This window comes from Triplophysa rosa, linkage group LG14 (genome assembly GCF_024868665.1).
Source record: "Triplophysa rosa linkage group LG14, Trosa_1v2, whole genome shotgun sequence".
Taxonomy (NCBI): domain Eukaryota; kingdom Metazoa; phylum Chordata; class Actinopteri; order Cypriniformes; family Nemacheilidae; genus Triplophysa; species Triplophysa rosa.
The window spans coordinates 1290416-1309851 of NC_079903.1; the positions used below are offsets into that span (position 1 = coordinate 1290416).

At 53.4% G+C, this 19436-nt stretch overlaps 1 protein-coding gene across 1 annotated transcript in view; it reads left to right on the top strand.

The window, feature by feature from the left end:
* si:ch1073-280e3.1 (complement C2) overlaps window positions 1-19035 on the top strand; it is a 26882-nt gene extending 7847 nt beyond the window's left edge. Inside the window, exons 4-12 of the mRNA XM_057351750.1 lie at window positions 3985-4221; window positions 4422-4607; window positions 5002-5175; window positions 5257-5355; window positions 5455-5588; window positions 11757-11895; window positions 18060-18191; window positions 18327-18428; window positions 18890-19035. Coding sequence (XP_057207733.1) covers window positions 3985-4221; window positions 4422-4607; window positions 5002-5175; window positions 5257-5355; window positions 5455-5588; window positions 11757-11895; window positions 18060-18191; window positions 18327-18428; window positions 18890-19035 — 1349 coding nt within the window. The remainder of the gene's footprint in view (window positions 1-3984; window positions 4222-4421; window positions 4608-5001; window positions 5176-5256; window positions 5356-5454; window positions 5589-11756; window positions 11896-18059; window positions 18192-18326; window positions 18429-18889) is intronic.
* Window positions 19036-19436: the final 401 nt, after the last annotated feature.

Genomic DNA, 19436 nt, shown 5'->3' on the forward strand with positions numbered 1-19436 from the left:
TGCGCAGTCGCCAGCAGGAAATATGGCAGAGCCGATCTCCTCCCCGGGGGCCTCCCCGGCAAGGAATCCGTACTGCTAGCCATCGAACCACCCTCCGCGGGGGCGATGAAGCAGATCAACCTCTAGTCCCCTGTCACAGTTCTGGGAGCCCCCAGACTGTCAGGAGGGCTGAGGAAGACGATCCGTCTCGGCTACGCGATTCAGTCACTACACGTCCGCCCAAGTTCCGGGACATCCTTTTACCTCAGGCAGAGGCAGGGATGCCCCCGTACTTCGGGCGGAGGTCGCCTCCCTTCTGGTGAAGGGAGCGATCGAGCCCGTCCCACCGGCCGAGATGTTCAGCGGGTTTTACAGCCCGTACTTCATTGTCCCTAAGAAAGGCGGAGGGTTGCGCCCTATCTTGGGTCTGTGTGTTCTGAACAGGCACCTACACTAGCTGCCTTTCAGGATGGTCACGCAGAAGCGCATCCTGGCGTCCGTCAGGCGTCAGGACTGGTTCATGGCAATCGACCTGAAGGACGCGTACTTTCATGTCTCGATCCTCCCTCGACTTCGGCCGTTCCGACGGTTCGCGTTCGAGGGACGGGCATATCAGTACAGGCTCCTCCCCTTCGGTCTGTCCCTGTCTCCATGAGTCTTTACGAAGGTCGTGGAAGCCGCCCTCCTTCCCTGTTGGAAAGGAGGTGTACGGGTACTAACTATCTCGACGACTGGCTCAAGTTTGGGCACACTCTAGAGATCTGTGGTGTACACACAGGGACCTGGTGCTCCGGCACCTAGATCGGTGGGGCCACAGGTCAACTGAGATAAGAGCAAGCTCTCCCCGGTGCAGAGCATCCTCTTTCTCGGTATGGAACTCGACTCTGTCCTCACGGGCGGCCCCGCTCACCCCCAGGGGGGGGCGCGAGGACTAGCGCGCCCGGTCAGTGTTGAACTGCCTGAGATCAGACAGTAAGAGGTCCCCCTATAACAGGAGGCTCCTGGGATTCATGGCATCCTTGGCGGGGGTGGCCCCCCCTCGGGTCGATGCATATACGACCGCTCCAACACTGGCGGCAGAGTCAAGTTCCTTGGAGAGCGTGGCACACCAGCAGCAGGCGTTGGTCACACGCATTTCTGCCGACACACCCTAAGGGGTGCCGTGTGCAACGGGCAAGCAGTGTCGGGGCGGTGGACGGGCCCCCGCCTGCGTTGGCATTCAACTGCCTAGAGTTGTGGGTTGTGATACTTGCATTGAGGGACTTCCTCTCGTGCAGGGAAGCACGTGCTGGTCCGGTTGGACAGCACAGCTGCTGTGGCGTATTCTTCACTCACAGCAGCTAACATGACTCGCCCGACGCCTCCTCCTCTGAAGTCAGCAGGTGATCAGCTCCCTGAGCCACACACATCCCAGGCGTCCTGAACCAGACAGCCGATGTGCTCTCTCGTCAGTTGACACCTTGCGGAGAGTGGCGATTCCCTCCCAGTGCAGCCGGCTCATTTGGGGGCAGTTTGGCCTGGCACAGGTGGTCATGTTGCTTCCCCGAACTCCTCCCATTGTCTGCTTGGGTACTCCCTGTCCGAGGACCATCGGCACGGATGCCCTTGCGCACAGCTGGCCGCGGGACAAGCGGAAGTACGCTTCCCCCCAGTGAGCCTCATTGCACAGGGCCTGTGCAAGGCCAGGGAAGAGGAGCATCAAGTGGTACTAGTTACGCCCCTTCGGCCTAACCAGGACTTGGTTCTCGGAGCTGAGGCTCTGACAACAACTCCCCCCTGGCCGCTCCCCCTGGCGGACAGCTTCCCCAGGGGAAGGGGCACGTTACGGAATCCCAGGCAAAACCTGGTCTCCATGTCTGGACGGGACGAGGAGATCCTGAGTGACCCACCCCCAGTCCGGTTGGGACGTCACTCAGGCTAAGGGCTTCGGCCACTGGGCGGCTATACGCCCATAAGTGGCGCCTCTTCTCGTCCTGGTGCTCTTCTCACAGAGAAGACCCGCGGAGTTGCTCGGTCAGGTACGAGCTGTCCCGTCCTCAAGAGAGCGGGGGAGTAACCTCTCCCCCTCCACACTGGGAATGTATGTAGCCGCTAAGGCCGCTCATCATGACCCAAGTGCTGGGTAGCCTCTGGGACAGCAAGGCCTGGTCATTAGGTTCCTAAGGGGCGCGAGAGGGTGACCACCTTTCCGCGCTCCGTACCCTCTTGCGACCTAGGTGGCGGGACACAAGAGGCCCCGCACCCTTCGAGCCTATCGGGATTAAAGCTCTTTCTCAGTCTTGATAAAGAAGGTGTTCCACATTGCGCTCACCTCCAAGAGGGTAGGGGATCTACAAGCACTCTCCGTGTCCGCAGATTGCCTAGAACTCAGGGCCGGGATTCTCACGTTATCTTGAGACCCAGCCCCGGCTACGTGCCCAAGGTTCCCACCACTCTCCCGAGAGACCAGGTGGTGAACCTGCAGGCGCTCCCCACCGGGGAGGAAGACCCAACCTATCCGTGCTGTGTCCAGTACGCGCACGGCGCCTCTACTTGGACCGCACGCAGAGCCCAGAAGCTCTGAGCAGCTCTTTGTCTGTTTCGGAGGTCAGCAGGAGGGCTGTCTCCAAACAGAGGCTGGCGCACTGGATCGTGGATGCCCTCGTTAGGGCATACCGATCTCTTTTCCCCCCTGCCCGTTGGGGGTGACGCACACCCCTCGTGGGCACTGGCTCAGGGCACCTCTCTGGCAGACATCTGCGGAGCTGCGAGGTTGGGCTATGCCTAACAACTCCGTGAGGTTCTAATACCTACGCGCGGAACCGGTGTCAGCCCGCATCCTGGCAAGGTGTGGGACCGGCAGCCGGTAGGGCGTACGCCTGCGGAAGCCCTTCCCCCTCCGGGGGGAGCAGTGGCGATCCCGCCTCACTTCTTTCCCCTCGGGTAAAGAACAGGCATTCCATCCATCACTAAGCACCCTTCCAGGGGACAGGCTGGGCAGAGCAGCCCTGCCCCCTTAGGCCGGGGAACAGTTGAGTTATCTCCCACATAGCTCTAACCGGACCTAGTGCTCCAGACGTGGTAACCCCCCCTCCGTGGGCTGTTCCGTCTGATGTATCCTCATGAATGGTTCCCACCTTGGCAACCCATGACCTCCCCAGGTGGACTCCCACCTTGCGGTTAACTCCTGCAGTCCGCACATTCCTCCCATGAGTTCTCCCCTGATGGTGAGACCATGTGGTGTCTCCACTAATTCCTCCCTACGGTAGGTAGTGGCCTCTGCAGCGTTTTTCCCCCAGGGGGAATAATGCTTACCCAGTGGCCCGTACGGTGCCGGGCGGCTTCTCGCCATTTAGAGAATTAGGCCTCCGCCCGTGACGGCCGGCGTTAGGGGGCTTCCCAACTTTTTGTGGAAAGCTCTGGGTCCCCCTTCCTCTCCACTGGAAGGTCATAATTTCGCGCTAGCGTGTTCGTCTGACTCGCCCAGGCCAGTCAACGTCGCTCCGCAGAGATTGTGACGCGGCTCAGTGCTGTGGCGTTTTCCATAGGAACCCCATTCTGTCGGTTCGACACAACGTCGAGAGACCGACAGAAAGGGAACGTCTTGGTTACGGATGTAACCTCGGTTCCCTGATGGAGGGAACGAGACGTTGTGTCCCTCATGCCACAACACTGGCCGCCCACCCCAGCGGTCGGGGGAGGATGCTTTAGGCTCCTCAGACCAAAGGTGAATGAATGAGCACGCCGGCTTCCCTCTTATACCCGGACATCCGGGGAGGAGCCCGGCATGCAAATTTCATTCGCCAATTTTCATTGGCCTTTTCTAAATACTCAGAAGATGATAGGTTCTCAAGACAAACCCCATTCTGTCGGTTCGACACAACGTCTCGTTCCCTCCATCAGGGAACCGAGGTTACATCCGTAACCAAGACGTTAATCAATTTGGCAGTATTAAAAGCTGTGAAGAATGTATTTCCCTGGCCTTCAACAGGGATGACATGAATCAAAGGTCTTTGTGTATTATAGAGAGTAATGATTATGGAGATTACGAGGAAACACAGAGGAACTGCTCTTTGAAAGAGTCTTTAAAAGGAGGCACCGTATCCTACTCCAATGAGGGACTGGAAGGAAGTGTGTTAACCTATCACTGCAAGGCAGAAGAATACCCTTACCCAACAGCACAAAGAGTCTGTGACAGAGATGGACAATGGTCAGCCATGAGACTCCCGAATGGAAAGAGAATATTCAATGCTATATGCAAAGGTACATTGTCATATATTTTAATAGATTTTCCATCATTAAGCTGAAAGGTTCTGAACACGGCTAGGAACGGCTTCCGTTGCGTTTCCAAGAAAGGGGCAAGACCTGTTCGGTTTGATGGTGGAAAGCACCAGCATCAGATGCATGGAATGAAGAGTATTTACTTCAAATGTTGAGCACCCATTTTTCTGTCCTCCTCTCAGAGGTCCTATGTCCTGCCCACCTTCAGCTTGACAATGGGCAAATTTGGCCCAGGAGACAATGGTTCAAGGTTGGAGAGCAGCAAACGTTTGCATGTGATAATGGATTTGCTCTGCTTGGATATGCTCAGCGAAACTGCACCAGGTGGGGTGTGTGGACGGGTACTACACCAGTGTGTGATGACCAGTGTAAGTATTAAAAAACCTGTCTGAAACTGAATATCAAAACAATGGTAAAGTTAGTTTTAAATTTAACGTTCAAAAGGTTGTTTCCCTGCTTCAATAAAATTCACAAAATCCCTCTGTCGGAATTTGTTCTGAGTCGGCTTGTTCAGTGAGAAAAGATCTTGTTTAAAATAACCTTTTGTTCATAAAGACAACATTACTAATTCTCAATAATACTAATTCCTGTTTTTCTCCTCTACAAAAGCAACAATAAATGTTGTTTTTGGAAATATTGTACAGTTATTATAAATAATAATTATAAATGGCCCCTTTTGATGACTATCACGATCACTAACTCGGCTTCTCATACGTTATGTGGCGCACGTGTTATGAATACATTTATTCTGTCTTGTTTTAGCTAAAGACTGCAAAAATCCAGGCTCCCCGCCTGGTGCCCTCCGCTCTGGGGAACGGTTTCGTATCGGAGAAGGGGTGCGGTACCAGTGCCAGTTAGCTCTGGACATGCTTGGTTCCTCTGAGAGAAAATGTTTGGAATCAAGGGAATGGAGTGGGGTAGAACCACGATGCTATGGTTAGTCAAAGAAACAGGGTTGTTTGCAAAATGGTTTGCTACTGACACAACATAAAGTAAATTTTTCATTTCATCCTTCAGCCCAGTATTCATTTGATCCACCAGCCTTCGTAGCTCAAGCCCTGGAAGGATCTATGTCTGCATTTATGGATGTTTCCTTAGCAGAGTTTAAAAAGAAAGGTGCGAGAAAACATCTTAAAAACCTCTAATTACGGTTCATTACCAGTTGTAACTTTTACTACAGTACTTGCTTTTGTTTTGTCTTTTATAAATGACTAGGCCCATCCTTTGGCCGGAGTCTTAGAGTTGCAGACGCTAGTCAGAACATCTTCATTCTGTTGGATACATCCGGAAGCATTTCACAAGATGGTTTTGAGAAAGTTAAAAAGGCCACTATTAAACTTGTCGAGAAGGTTTGAGTAAATGCACTTACAAAACCCAAAAGTTTAGATAAATTGACACTTCAACATAGTTGGGTGGTGGTATCGCACCTGTTATATTAATATTTTTAAAGTTTCATTGACTAAAAAGAACATAAAATTAAAACAAAAATAAATGATGACTTTGGCTGATAGCATTGTTAGGGGTCAAGACCCCTATTGGATCCATTAATGTTCTTATTATTAGGGGTCAAGCCCCCAATGGACATAAACCCCTCTTGAACCATTAGTTCCCTTTCTGTCGGTCTCTCGACGTTGTGTCGAACCAACAGTTGGGGTTTGATCTTGAGAACCTATCACTCTGATTGTACTTTATAAAAGGCCAATGAAATTGGCAAATGGTATGACGCGCCAGTCTCCGCCCTGTACATACAGGTATAAAAGGAAGATGGCGCGTCCATTCATTCACCAACCTGCTGAGCATCTTTATATGCAAAGCGCTTATCTCTCGGTACTACTAGACCATACGACGAAGATCAGCGGACTCGGCCTCTTGGACTCCCCTCGGGCATTTCGGTGGAGAGCCATAAGTGTCTAAAAGAGCAAATTTTCGACTCCGATGAGCGGCAGTGGACCGTCTCATAGCGTAGATGGTGATGAGGATAAAGTGTCCGTCACAGCATCGGATGGAGACTTCCGGTCTTCCGGTCATCTGATGCAGAGGACTCCGTGGAGCTCCCGGCTATGGCTGGTCGAGCCCAGGATGAGGCCGATGCGGAGATGTCGGCCATGCTTGCCCGGGCCGCCGCGAGTATTGGGCTGCAGTGCACTGCACCGCCTTCCCCCAAATACTCGCGGCTGGACTCGTGGTATCTGGATTCCAGTGCCATACTACCCGGAGGTGCATGAGGAGCTTACAAAGACGTGGCAGGCCCCATTTTTGGCACGTGCACTTCAGACGAGCTCAGTCGCCCTGACTTCCCTCGACTCGGGAGCTGCTAAGGGATACGTCGATGTACCCCAGGCAGAGCGTGCAGTCGCAGCCCGCAGACAGCCGCCACCTGGCGGGACCGACCAAGGCTCCCTTCCAAGGCGTTTAAGTTTTCATCCCAACTGGTGTCGAAAGCTTACACTGCCTCAAGCTACACTCACAAGCTACACTCAAGCAGCTTCCGCTCTTTATGCCATGGCCATCCTGCAGGTTAAGGCATTGAAGAAGATAGACAAGGGAAGTCGCGACCCAGCGGTTATGCATCGCCACTGATTTCGTTCTCTGGGCGACTAAGGTGACGGGTCGCGCACTGGGACGGACGATGTCCACTCTGGTGGTCCAGGAAAGACACCTATGGCTGAACCTTGCGCAGATGCGCGACGTCGAGAATGCTCGCTTTCTTGACGAGCCCATCTCGCAAGGAGGGCTGTTTGGTTACACCGTCAAAGACTTTTCTCATCAGTTCTGGGCGGTGAAGAAGCAGACGGAAGCAATTAAACACATTCTGCCCCACCGCAACCAGGCCACCTCTAGGTCGTCTAGGTCCCGGTTGGCGTCTGCTTCCCAGCAGCCCTGCGCATCTGCACCTCTGGCAACCCCTTCTCAGGCGGCCCCCCGTGGACGGAGAAGTTCGCGGAGGAAGACATCGGAGTCCCCGTCAGCAACAGCAGCCATCCAAGAGGAAGTGACCCTGATGCAGACAGCCCAGGGAGACCCATGACATCGGGCACGGCTCCGGCCCCAACATCGCCATTGAGTCGTACCTGCCTCGTTCCGCCCAGTGCCAGGCCCTTCTCAGTAAAAGAGCTTCCTTTCTCCCTGGGCTATCACAGCATGACACAGCCTCCATGCGACTTTGTGTCATGCCAATTCCGCTCCCCTCAGCACTCTCCATGAGACGGTGCATCGGGCAGTGGAGTATTCAGGCAGGTAAATTTGAAGAACCGCTCGTCTCCCCGGGGCACTGCCCTCGGCGGGGCAGCCATTCTGCCGGCCACAGAACTTCCCCCTACGGGGACAATGTTGCAGATTGCTCCCCTAGTTCCTCTGTCGTGGTGTCTCGGGGCCTGGTTATAGCTCCTCAGCCCATCCAGGTGGCTAGTGAGGACGATCCGTCTCAGCTATGAGATCCAGTTCGCCAGGCGCCCGCCCAGGTTTTGAGGCATTCTCTTCACCTCAGTTCGAGGCGAGAATGCTCCCATACTTCCGTAACTCCCGGGCCGAGGTTGCCACCCTTCTGGAGAAAGGTGCGATCGAGCCCGTCCCTCGGGCCGAGATGTCCTCTGGGTTTTACAGCCCCTACTTCATCATCCCCAAGAAAGATGGGGAGCTGCACCCTGTCCTAGATCTGCACTCTCTGAACAAAGCTCTTCACAGGCTTCCGTTCAGAATGCTGACGCAAATGCGCATCCTGACGTCCGTAACACATCAGGAATGGTTCGTGCAATCGACCTGAAGGATGCTTAATTTCATGTCTCGATTCTCCCTCGTCACAGACCATTTCTGCGGTTTGCATTCGAGGGCTGGGCATATCAATACAGAGTCTTGCCCTTCGGTCTGGCCCTGTCTCCCCGTGTCTTCACCAAGATCACGGAGGCTGCCCTGGCTCCCCTCAGGGAACAGGGAGTGCGTATCCTCTACTATCTCGACAACTGGCTTATCTTGGCGCATTCACGAGATCTGTTGTGTACGCACAGGGACCTGGTGATCCGGCACCTCGACAGATTGGACCTTCGGGTCAACTGGGACAAGAGCACGCTCTCCCCCGCACAGAGCATCTCTTATCTCGGTATGGAACTGGACTCTGTCACCATGGTGGCGCGCCTCACCAGCGCACGCGCCCAGTCAGTGCTGCGCTGCCTGTCACTCCTCAAGCAGCGACCAGCGGTCCCCCTGAAAACTTTTCAGAGGCTCCTGGGGCATATGGCATACTCAGCGGCAGTGGTGCCGCTTGGGTTGTTGCATATGAGACCGCTTCAGCATTGGCTTCAGAGTCGGGTTTCTTGGAGAGCGTGGCACACCTGCACTATGCGGATTTCCATCACGCCTCGTGGCCGACATACACTAGCCCCTTGGACAGATGTGTCCTTCCAGCGGGCTGGAGTTCAGCTCGGGCAGGTTTCGAGGCACGTCGTAGTGACGACACACCTCCCTGCTTGGCTGGGGTGCGGTGTGCAACGGGCATGCAGTGTCGGGGAAGTGGACGGGTCCCCGCCTGCAGTGGCATATCAACTGCCTAGAGTTGCTAGCTGCTTGGCTTGCCCTGAAGAGGTACCTACTCCTCGTTCAGGGCAAGCATGTGCTGCTCCGCATGGACAACACAGCTGCTGTGGCCGACATCAACCACCAGGGTGGCATACGGTCACGGCAGATGTCGCTACTCGCCCAAAGCCTCCTCCTCTGGGGTCAGCAGAGAGTGACGTCTCTAAGAGCCATTCATATCCCAGGCAACCTCAACTGGACAGCCGACGAGCTCTCTCGGCAGGTTACGCTCCGCGGAGTGTGGCGACTCCACCTCCGCACTGTCCAGCTTATTTATTATTTTCGACCTGTTTGCCTCCCTGGACACCGCCATTGCCCGCTTTGGTACTCCCTGACAGAGGGCCCCCTCGACACGGATGCCTTAGCGCACAGCTGGCCACAGGACAAGCGGAAGTAAGCCTTCCCCCCAGTAAGCATCCTTGCACAGGTGCTGTGCAAGGTCAGGGAAGAGGAGCATCAAGTGCTGCTAGTTGCACCCTATTGGCCCAACCAGACTTGTTTCGCGGAGCTGACGCTTCTGACAACAACTCCACCCTGGCCGATTCCCCTGAAGAAGGACCTGCTTTCTGTGTCCAACGAGTGTCTAGAGTTTGGACCGGGTGACTCCCACGTTGTGTTGAGACCCCGGCCAGGCTACGTGCCCAAAGTTCCCACCACTCCCTTCCGGGACCAGGTGGTGAACTTGCAGGCTTCCCAACTTGGGAAGACCCAACCCGTGCCGTGTTGTGTCCAGTAAGCACACTGAGCTTTTACCTGGACCGCTCGCAGAGCTTCAGAAGCTCTGAGCAGCTCTTTGTTTGTTTCTGAGGACAGCAAAAAGGGAGGGCTGTCTCCAAACAGAGACTGTCGCACTGGATCGTGGACGCCATCACTTTGGCATACCGGTCTCACGATCTCCCGTGCCCGCTGGCAGTGAGTGCTCACTCCATCCGGGGGGGAAGCCTCCTCTTGGGCATTGGCGCAGGGCGCCTCTCTGGCAGACATATGCAGAGCTGCAGGTTGGGCTACACCCACCACCTTTGCGAGGTTCTACAACCTTCGTGTGGAACGGGTTTCCGACCGTGTATTGCTGGGTACCAACAGGTAGGACCAGCGACCGGCGCTGCGTACGCCTGCTAAAGTGCCTTCTCCCCTCTTTAGGTGAGTCAGTGCGCTCTTCTGCCTCCCTACTTTCCCCACTGGGGGAAAGTACAGGTATTCCATCCATCACTAAGCATCTCTTCTGGTTACGAGCAGAGTGGAGCGGCTCATATACCAAAGCTTGGTAGAGGCGAGTTTCCCTATCGAGGTGAACCCCTGTTTACTTGAGCTGATGCTCCACACGTAGTGACTCCAACATTGGGTCGTCCCGTCTGATGTATTCCTCACTCTTGGTTCCCCGCTGGTGAACCTGTGACCTCCCCACGGTGGACTCCACCGTTCAGTGCACCCAGGTTGGGATCATGCACCATTTTCCCATGAGCTCTCCCCATTGGCAAGACCGTGTGTGTAATTTCCACATGTCACCTACAGTCGGTAGGATGTGGCCTCCGTAGCACATCCGCTTGAGGTCGTGATACGGTGAAGCTCAGTGGCGTTTCTTATAGGAACCCCATATGTCGGTTCGACACAACGTGGAGAGACCGACAGAAAGGGAACGTCTTGGTTACGGATGTAACCTCAGTTCCCTGATGCAGGGAACGAGACGTTTTGTCCTTTATGCCACAACACTTCGCCCACTGCAGCAACCCGGGTATCCTCCCAGGTTCCTCAGCCCAAAAGGTGAATGAATGGATGACAATTTCATTGGCCTTTTAAAAATTACAATCAGAGTGATAGGTTCTCAAGATCAAACCCCATCTGTCGGTTCGACACAACGTCTCGTTCCCTACATCAGGGAACTGAGGTTACATCCATAACCAAGACGTTTTCTCTTTGTTCCGCCATTGCGTCTATGGCAGCCCATAGAACCATACATAGGAAAGTTATTGCATTTGGCACACAGGTAGAGGACATCCCGAACATTAACTATAGCTAATTTGGAGTCTCTACCTAAAGCTTTATAGCGCCACCACCAGTCCAAATCTTCAAACTCATTTTTGGTCATAACTTTTAAACCGTAGGTCGTAGAAGCAAAATTTGTTTTCCTCTGAATCCTTTTCGAAAGACATACTTTCTAAAATTCCTTCAATAGTGTTTGTTCAATTTGTACAAAATTTGGTATGTAGCATCAAGAGACAGTGCTGACAAATTGGTAATAATTTGCTTAACCATTATTGAATACCGCGTTAAATATTTCTATGACCAGCACGCCAAAAATGTATTTGCTGTATCTTCGATTTGATGCTGAATCTACGCAAAACTTGATATATGGAATCACAGTCTGGACCTGAGGTTGCATACACAGTTTCAGCGCAGTGCCACCTAGAAGTCCAGGGATATAAAATAGTCTATTTTTGCATATAATTTCTGAAATCCTATCCAACTAAATTGACAAGAGTGGTCTACGTATATGCTCTTACGTAAAGGCATGCCAATGCCACCAAATGGTCAAAAGTTATAAGCTCTTATATTGTGTTCTAAATGCTTTTACTTGATTTTAAATCTGCTTTGTAAAAATGAATCATCAGCAAGGTCCACATGTATTTCAATGGTTTGCCGTTGAAGGACTTGACTCCGTAATTGCTGGTTGCAGCTATATTTCTTTTTATTATTATTATTATCATCATTATTTTTCAACACCTCATAGATATCGTGATAATGTGAAATCCTTTGGCCACAATAATCATGTCATAAAAATCTGATATTGTGACAGGCCTAATGTGCATGTTACACAGACCGTTTTGTATATTACATACATGTATATTTGAGATGACAACACTAGTTCATTGACTTTGCTTTTGTGTCTTTCATTAGTCACATCGACAGAAAATATCATATATTCTAAACCATGTTTGTCCATTTTTCAGCTTGATAGTTATGAAGTAAATATGAAGTTTGACATCATCTCATATGCAAGTGAACCCAAAGACATTGTATCCATCACGGACATCAACAGTGGCAATCTGGATTATATCTTGAAGAAATTACAAGAGTTTAGTTATCAAAGTATGTTCATTGCAAAGTTTTTTGATCATGGTTTTCATTCCTATGTTGTTGTAGTTGCCTTTCTGTCGGTCTCTCGACGTTGTGTCGAACCGACAGATTGGATTCGTCTTGAGAACCTATCATCTTCTGAGTATTTTGAAAAGGCCAATGAAAATTGGCGAATGAAATTTGCATGCCGGACTCCTCCCCGGATGTCCGGGTATAAGAGGGAAGCCGGCGTGCTCATTCATTCACCGTTTGTTCTTCAGAGCCTGTGCATCTGATGAGCGACACAGCGATCTTCAGTGATCAATATTCTGCTGGAATCTACGACGTGGTGCAGCGGACGGTCCCTTCCTGCAGTGACTCTCCCCTGGGCGATCTCGGCAGTTCCGGAGGTGTTCGAGCAAATTTCCTTTTCTAAAAGAGCAAATTTCTCCAGCGTGGCTTGTCCCGCTGTTCTCATGGGTGCAACACACTCATCGAGGAGGGGGACGGACACGATGCCTGCTTCCAGTACGCTGGGGCAGACGTTGTGGATCGTCCTGCCCGCACTGCGGGCGGTGACGATTCAGACGTTGCGTCATGGGTGGCTGTGTTCCCACGGGACTCAGCCACCACCTCGTTTGCTCCCGTTCCGTGGCGGCAGGACTACGGCCGCTGCCGTCGCTACGGCTAGCAGCGAGGGTGATATGAGGATTACTGTGAGCGATAATCCGCCAGCCGCTGGCTCAGGACCTTCGCACCTCGCCTCGCTCGTCTGATCGTCCCCCAGGAGACGGTCCCACGTTTATTCCTCAATCACGTATTCGGACAGATGCGTGAGATGAGGTCTTGCAGCATCGGGGGGTGACGTACTGCCATCCGACTCCGACGATTCCTTGGGCTCCCTCCCTCGGGGGGTCGAGCCCAGGAAGAAGCGGAGTCGAAATGTCAGCCATGCTTTCCCGGGCCGCCGTGAGTGTTGGGTTGCAGTGCCACGCACTGCCTCTCCCGAGCGCTCGCGGCTGGCTACATGGCGCCTGGGTTGAGCGCGGCTCCAAGCCGCGCCCGCCCCAGTGCCGTGTTTACCGAAGTGATGAGGAACTTAGTAAGACCTGGAAACGCCCCCTTTCCGGCACGTTTCACGTCAAACAAGTTCTGTCACCTCTCTTCCCTGAGGTTGAGACAGCTAGAGGATACGTCGATGTCCCCCAGGTGGAGTGTGCCGCCGCTGCCACCGTGCCCTAGGCGGCGGCACCTGGGGGGGGGCTCAACCTAGACTCCCGTCCAAAGCATGTGGGTCTCGACATCTCTGGTGTCGAGAGCTTACATTGCGGTGGACCAAGCTGCTCTCCTCTCTCCACGCTATGGCTCCTGCCAGGCCAGGGCGTTGAGAGAGCTCCACGAGGGTAAGACAGACCCAACGCTTATGCAGGAACTCCGCGCCGCCACCGACCTCACTCTACGGGCGACCAAGGTGACCACGCGGGCCCTGGGTCGGACGATTTCCACACTTGTGGTCCATGAGAAACTCCTCTGGCCGATCCTTGCGCAGATGAGTAACGCCGAGAAGGTCCGCTTTCTCGACGCACCCGTCTCGCAAGGGGGGGGCTGGTTGGTGTTCTGTCGAGTGAGGCCTCCCCGGAGGATTCTCGACAGTAAAGAAGCAGTCCTCTGTGCCGCGACTCGGCCGCCTCGGCCGTCGAGTCCCGTGCAATGTCTGCTTCCCAGCAGCCCTGGTCCTCTTCGACGCCCTCCAGCTCTGGCACCCCCCACTCAGGCGGCCCCCCCTGGAGGAGACAGCGAAGAGGAGACCATCGCCCCATCAGCAGCCGTGGCGAAGCGGCCCTCATGGGAAGACCTCAGGGGGATCGAGGCTACCATTGGGCCCGACCCCAGCCACATCGCTGGGAAGTCGGATATGGACGGATCCTGTCCCGTCTCTCCATCTGCTGGCCCCCTCCGGGGGGCTAGCACCCACTTACTCTCAGAAAAGGAGAGTTTCCTCTCTCTCTGGGTTACCACAGCCGCTCTCACCCTCTGCAAGACGGTGAACGGCAAACTCGACGTTGCGTCATGGCAAAGCGCAATGTCGAGTATAAACACCAGCCCTCAGCACTCTCAGTCAGACAGTGCGTTGAGCTGCGCAGTCGCCAGGCAGGAAAAACAGCAGAGCCAATCTCCTCCCCGGGGGACCTCCCCCGGCAAGGAATCCGTACTGCTAGCCATCGAACCACCCCCCGGGGGGACGATGAAAAAGGTCGTACCTTTAGTCCCCGTCTCATTCTGGGAGCCTGTCCGGCTTACCAGACTGTCAGGCTGGCTAGGTAAGACGATCCGTCTCGGCTACGCGATCCAGTCGCCTCACGCCCGTCAAGTTTCAGGGCATCTGATATACCTCAGTCAGAGGCTAGGATGTTCCCGTACTTCGGGCCGAGGTCGCCACCCTTCTGGTGAAGGGAGTGATCGAGCCCGTCTCACCAGCCGAGATGTTCAACGGGGTTTACAGCCTGTACTTCATTGTCCCCAAGAAAGGCGGGGGGTTGCGCCATATCTTGGGTCTGTGTGTTCTGAACAGGCACCTACACAATAGCTGCCTTTCAGGTTGATCACGCAGAAGCGCATCCTGACGTCCGTCAGGTGTCAGGACTGGTTCATAGCAATCGACCTGAAGGACGCGTACTTCATGTCTCGATCCTCCCTCGACATCGGCCGTTTCGACGGTTCGCGTTCGAGGGACGGGCATATCAGTACAGGGTGCTCCCCTTCGGTCTGTCCCTGTCTCCATGATTCTTTACGAAGGTCGTGGAAGCCGCCCTCCTTCCCCTTAGGGAAGGAGGTGTGCAGGTACTAAACTATCTCGACGACTGGGTCAGTTTGGCGCACTCTCAAGATCTGTTGTGTACACACAGGGACCTGGTGCTCCGGCACCTAGATCGGTGGGGCTACAGGTCAACTGAGAAGAGCAAGCTCTCCCCGGTGCAGAGCATCCTCTTTCTCGGTAGGGAACTCGACTCTGTCCTCATGAGCGGCCCCGCTCACCCCCCGCGGGGGGTGCGAGACCCGCGAAGAGGAAGCCCGCACCCACGCGGCCTCCCAGAGGCAGTGCGACTGACTACAGAGCGCGCCCGATTAGTGTTGAACTGCCTGAAGCTTTCAGACAGTCAGCGGTCCCCCTGAAACAATTTCAGAGGCTCCTGGGATACATGGCATCCTCGGCGGGGGTGGTCCCCCTCGGGTCGATGCACATGCGACCGCTCCACCACTGGCTACAGAGTCAAGTTCCTTGGAGAGCGTGGCACACTGGCAGCAGGCGTATGGTCACACGCTTTTCTGCCGACACACCCTAACCCCCTGGTCTCCATGACCTCCTTGGGGTTGGGGTGCCGTGTGCAATGGGCAAGCAGTGTCGGGGCAGTCAACGGGCCCCCGCCTGCATTGGCATTTCAACTGCCTAGAGTTGTTGATTGTGCTACTTGCATTGAGGAGGCTACTACCTCTCGTGCAGGGCAAGCACGTGCTGGTCCGGTCGGACAGGACAGATGCTGTGGCGTATATCATTGGATTCGCTCACGGCAGCTAACATGACTCGCCCGGCGCCTCCTCCTCTGGAGTCAGCAGGTGATCAGTTCGCTGCGAGCCACACACATCCCAAGGCGTCCTGAACCAGACAGCTGATGCGCTCTCTCATCAGTCGACGCCTCGCGGAGAGTGGCGACTCCATCCCCGTGCAGCCGGCTCATTTGGGAGAGGTTTGGCCAGGCACAGGTGGTCCTGTTGCCTCCCCGGACTCCACCCATTGTCCGCTTTGGTACTCCCTGTCCGAGGCAACCCTTGGCACGGATGCCCTTGCGCACAGCTGGCCGCAGGACAAGCGGAAGTACGCTTCCCCCCAGTGAACCTCATTGCACAGGTCCTGTGCAAGGCCAGGGAAGAGGAGCATCAAGTGGTACTAGTTACGCCCCCTTTGGCCTAACCAGGACTTGGTTCTCGGAGCTAAGGCTCTGACAACAACTCCCCCCTGGCCGCTCCCCCTGGCGAACTGCTTCCCTAGGGGAAGGGGCATGTTACGGCATCCCAGGCAGAACCTGGTCTCCATGTCTGGACGGGACGAGGAGATCATGAGTGACCCACCCCCGGTCTGGTTGGGACGTCACTCAGGCTAGGGCTTCGGCCACTGGGCGGCTATACGCCCATAGGTGGTGCCTCTTCTCGTCCTGGTGCTCTTCTCGGCGAGAAGACCCGCGGAGTTGCTCGGTCGGGTACGAGCTGTCCCGTCCTCAAGAGAGACTGGGGAGTAAACTCTCCCCCTCCACACTGGGAATGTATGTAGCCGCTACGGCTGCTCATCATGACCCAAGTGCTGTGTAGCCTCTGGGACAGCACAACCTGGTCATTAGGTTCCTAAGGGGCGCGAGAGGGTGACCACCTTACCCGCGCTCCGTACCCTCTTGCGACCTAGGTGGTGGGCCTCAAGAGGCCCCGCCCCCTTCGAGCCTCTCGGGGTTGCCGCTCTTTCTCAGTCTTGATAAAGACGGCTTTCCGCATGGCGCTCACCTCCAAGAGGGTAGGGGATCTACAAGCACCCTCCGTGTCCACAGATTGCCTAGAACTCGGGGCCGGGATTCTCACGTTATCTTGAGACCCCGCCCCGGCTACGTGCCCAAGGTTCCCACCACTCTCCCGAGAGACCAGGTGGTGAACCTGCAGGCGCTCCCCACCGGGGAGGAAGACCCAACCTATCCGTGTTGTGTCCAGTACGCGCACGGCGCCTCTACTTGGACCGCACGCAGAGCCCAGAAGCTCTGAGCAGCTCTTTGTCTGTTTCGGAGGTCAGCAGGAGGGCTGTCTCCAAACAGAGGCTGGCGCACTGGATCGTGGATGCCCTCGTTAGGGCATACCGATCTCAATTCGCCCCTGCCCGTTGGGAGTGAGGCACACCCCTCGTGGGCACTGGCTCAGGGCGCCTCTCTGGCAGACATCTGCAGAGCTGCGGGTTGGGCTATGCCCAACAACTCCGTGAGGTTCTAATACCTACGCGCGGAACCGGTGTCAGCCCGCATCCTGGCAAGGTGTGGGACCGGCAGCCGGTAGGGCGTACGCCTGCGGAAGCCCTTCCCCCTCCGGGGGGAGCAGTGGCGATCCCGCCTCACTTCTTTCCCCTCGGGTAAAGAACAGGCATTCCATCCATCACTAAGCACCCTTCCAGGGGGCAGGCTGGGCAGAGCAGCCCTGCCCCCTTAGGCCGGGGAACAGTTGAGTTATCTCCCACATAGCTCTAACCGGACCTAGTGCTCCAGACGTGGTAACCCCCCCTCCGTGGGCTGTTCCGTCTGATGTATCCTCATGAATGGTTCCCACCTTGGCAACCCATGACCTCCCCAGGTGGACTCCCACCTTGCGGTTAACTCCTGCAGTCCGCACATTCCTCCCATAAGTTCTCCCCTAATGGTGAGACCATGTGGTGTCTCCACTAATTCCTCCCTACTGTAGGTAGTGGCCTCTGCAGCGTTTTTCCCCAAGGGGGGAATAATGCTTACCCAGTGGCCCGTACGGTGCTGGGCGGCTTCTCGCCATTTAGAGAACTAGGCCTCCGCCCGTGACGACCGGTGACAAGGGCTTCCCAACTTTGTGTAAAGGTCTGGGACCCCCTTCCTCTCCACTCGAGGGTCATAATTTCGCGTTAGCGTGTTCGTCTGACTAGCCCAGGCTCAGCTCCGCAGAGATTGTAATGCGGCTCAGTGCTGTGGCGTTTTCCATAGGAACCCCATTCTGTCGGTTCGACACAACGTCGAGAGACCGACAGAAAGAGAACCTCTTGGTTACGGATGTAACCTCGGTTCCCTGATGGAGCGAACAAGACGTTGTGTCCCTCATGCCACAACACTGGCCGCCCACCCCAGCGGTCGGGGGAGGATGATTTAGGCTCCTCAGACCAAAGGTGAATGAATGAACACGCCGGCTTCCCTCTTATACCGGGACATCCGGGGAGGAGCCCGGCATGCAAATTTCATTCGCCAATTTTCATTGGCCTTTTCAAAATACTCAGAAGATGATTGGTTCTCAAGACTAACCCCAATCTGTCGGTTCGACACAACGTCTCGTTCCCTCCATCAAGGAACTGAGGTTACATCCATAACCAAGACGCTTTCTTATATCAGTTTCACATTTGAAGTTTTTCGAAACGATACCTTATATTGCAGGCCATGGGAGAAAGAAAGGCACCAATCTTTCGAAAGCCTTGGATGGGGTGTACAACCATCTTGTCTTCTTTAGAGAGACCAGTAAATGTCACTTCAATCAGACTCAGAACATCATAATCATTGCGACTGATGGTAAGACTGACCAATACAGGAAAGCTATAGCTAAGGTGATATGTAACACGCTTTTCCAAATGATTACTTATTGTCGCAATTGTGTGCACTTGGCGCCTAATGGTATACTTTTTATGGTTTCGTTTATGTCTCTAGGTCACTCTAATATGGGACCCAAACCAAAAATCACTTTAGATAAGATCCGGAGTTTGTTGGGCTACAGAGACACTCAAGACCACACAGATGAGAAGCTCCTGGGTTAGTGTCATGACTCCAATTCCAGTATTGACTTCATGAAAGTAGTTGTACTTTAAGAAAGTGACATTGTAGGATCTGGCCTCATCAGGTCTGGGGCTTTATACTTTACTAGTGGCGTTTTAAATATAATAGTCTGACTAAAATCTTATAGACACCTAACAACAATGCTAATGCTCAATCCATGATGTTATTGCAAACGCTCTAATTCCATGTTTTGAAGTCTATATTATATGTGTACATTACACATTGCAGTGAGTTTCATACGACTTTTAAGGCTATATCTTATTTATTCTATGTTTGTTTCACATGTGTTTTTTCCCTGTACAGCTGCTGTGATACAATGCAAATTGTAAAAAGTGCTGTAAAAAGTCAGAATTATCAAAGTCAGAAATACCTGCAATATGAATGAAGCTCGTTTTTTGTCTTCAGTTAACAGTTGTGTACATATGTTTGTTCCACAGATGTTTATGTGTTTGCTGTGGGACAAAATGCAAATAAGAATGAGCTGAAAACTATTGCCTCTTTCAAGAAAGATGAGCAGCATATATTTGTTCTGGAAAACTATGACCAGCTAGGATTTGTGTTCAACCAAATGATCAGTAAGTAAGCTGCCTCCTGTGTACAGTTTGGCGTGTAACACTATAACAACTTTTATTTATAAATCATTAAAAGTTAATGACATTTGTAAGCATTTTAAGATACATGAAATAATTATCAATTTTAATCTTTAGATAATGTTTAATATGATAAGTAGTAAACGTCAACAAGCACATTATCTCATGTTTCTGGCTATTTGAATATGGGTGATTCTCACGAAACCACTGAAACATCATGGCAGTAAAGATTTGAATTATAAAACATACAATTCGGTAACACAAAAAAAAACATAATAAAGATCATTGTGTTCTCTACCTTGGACAAAACATTATTTTGACATAGGAATGAATTATTTATGTATTTAATTGCTTTTTCTACTGAAATTATCAAAACCATAACGCGTCCCGATTT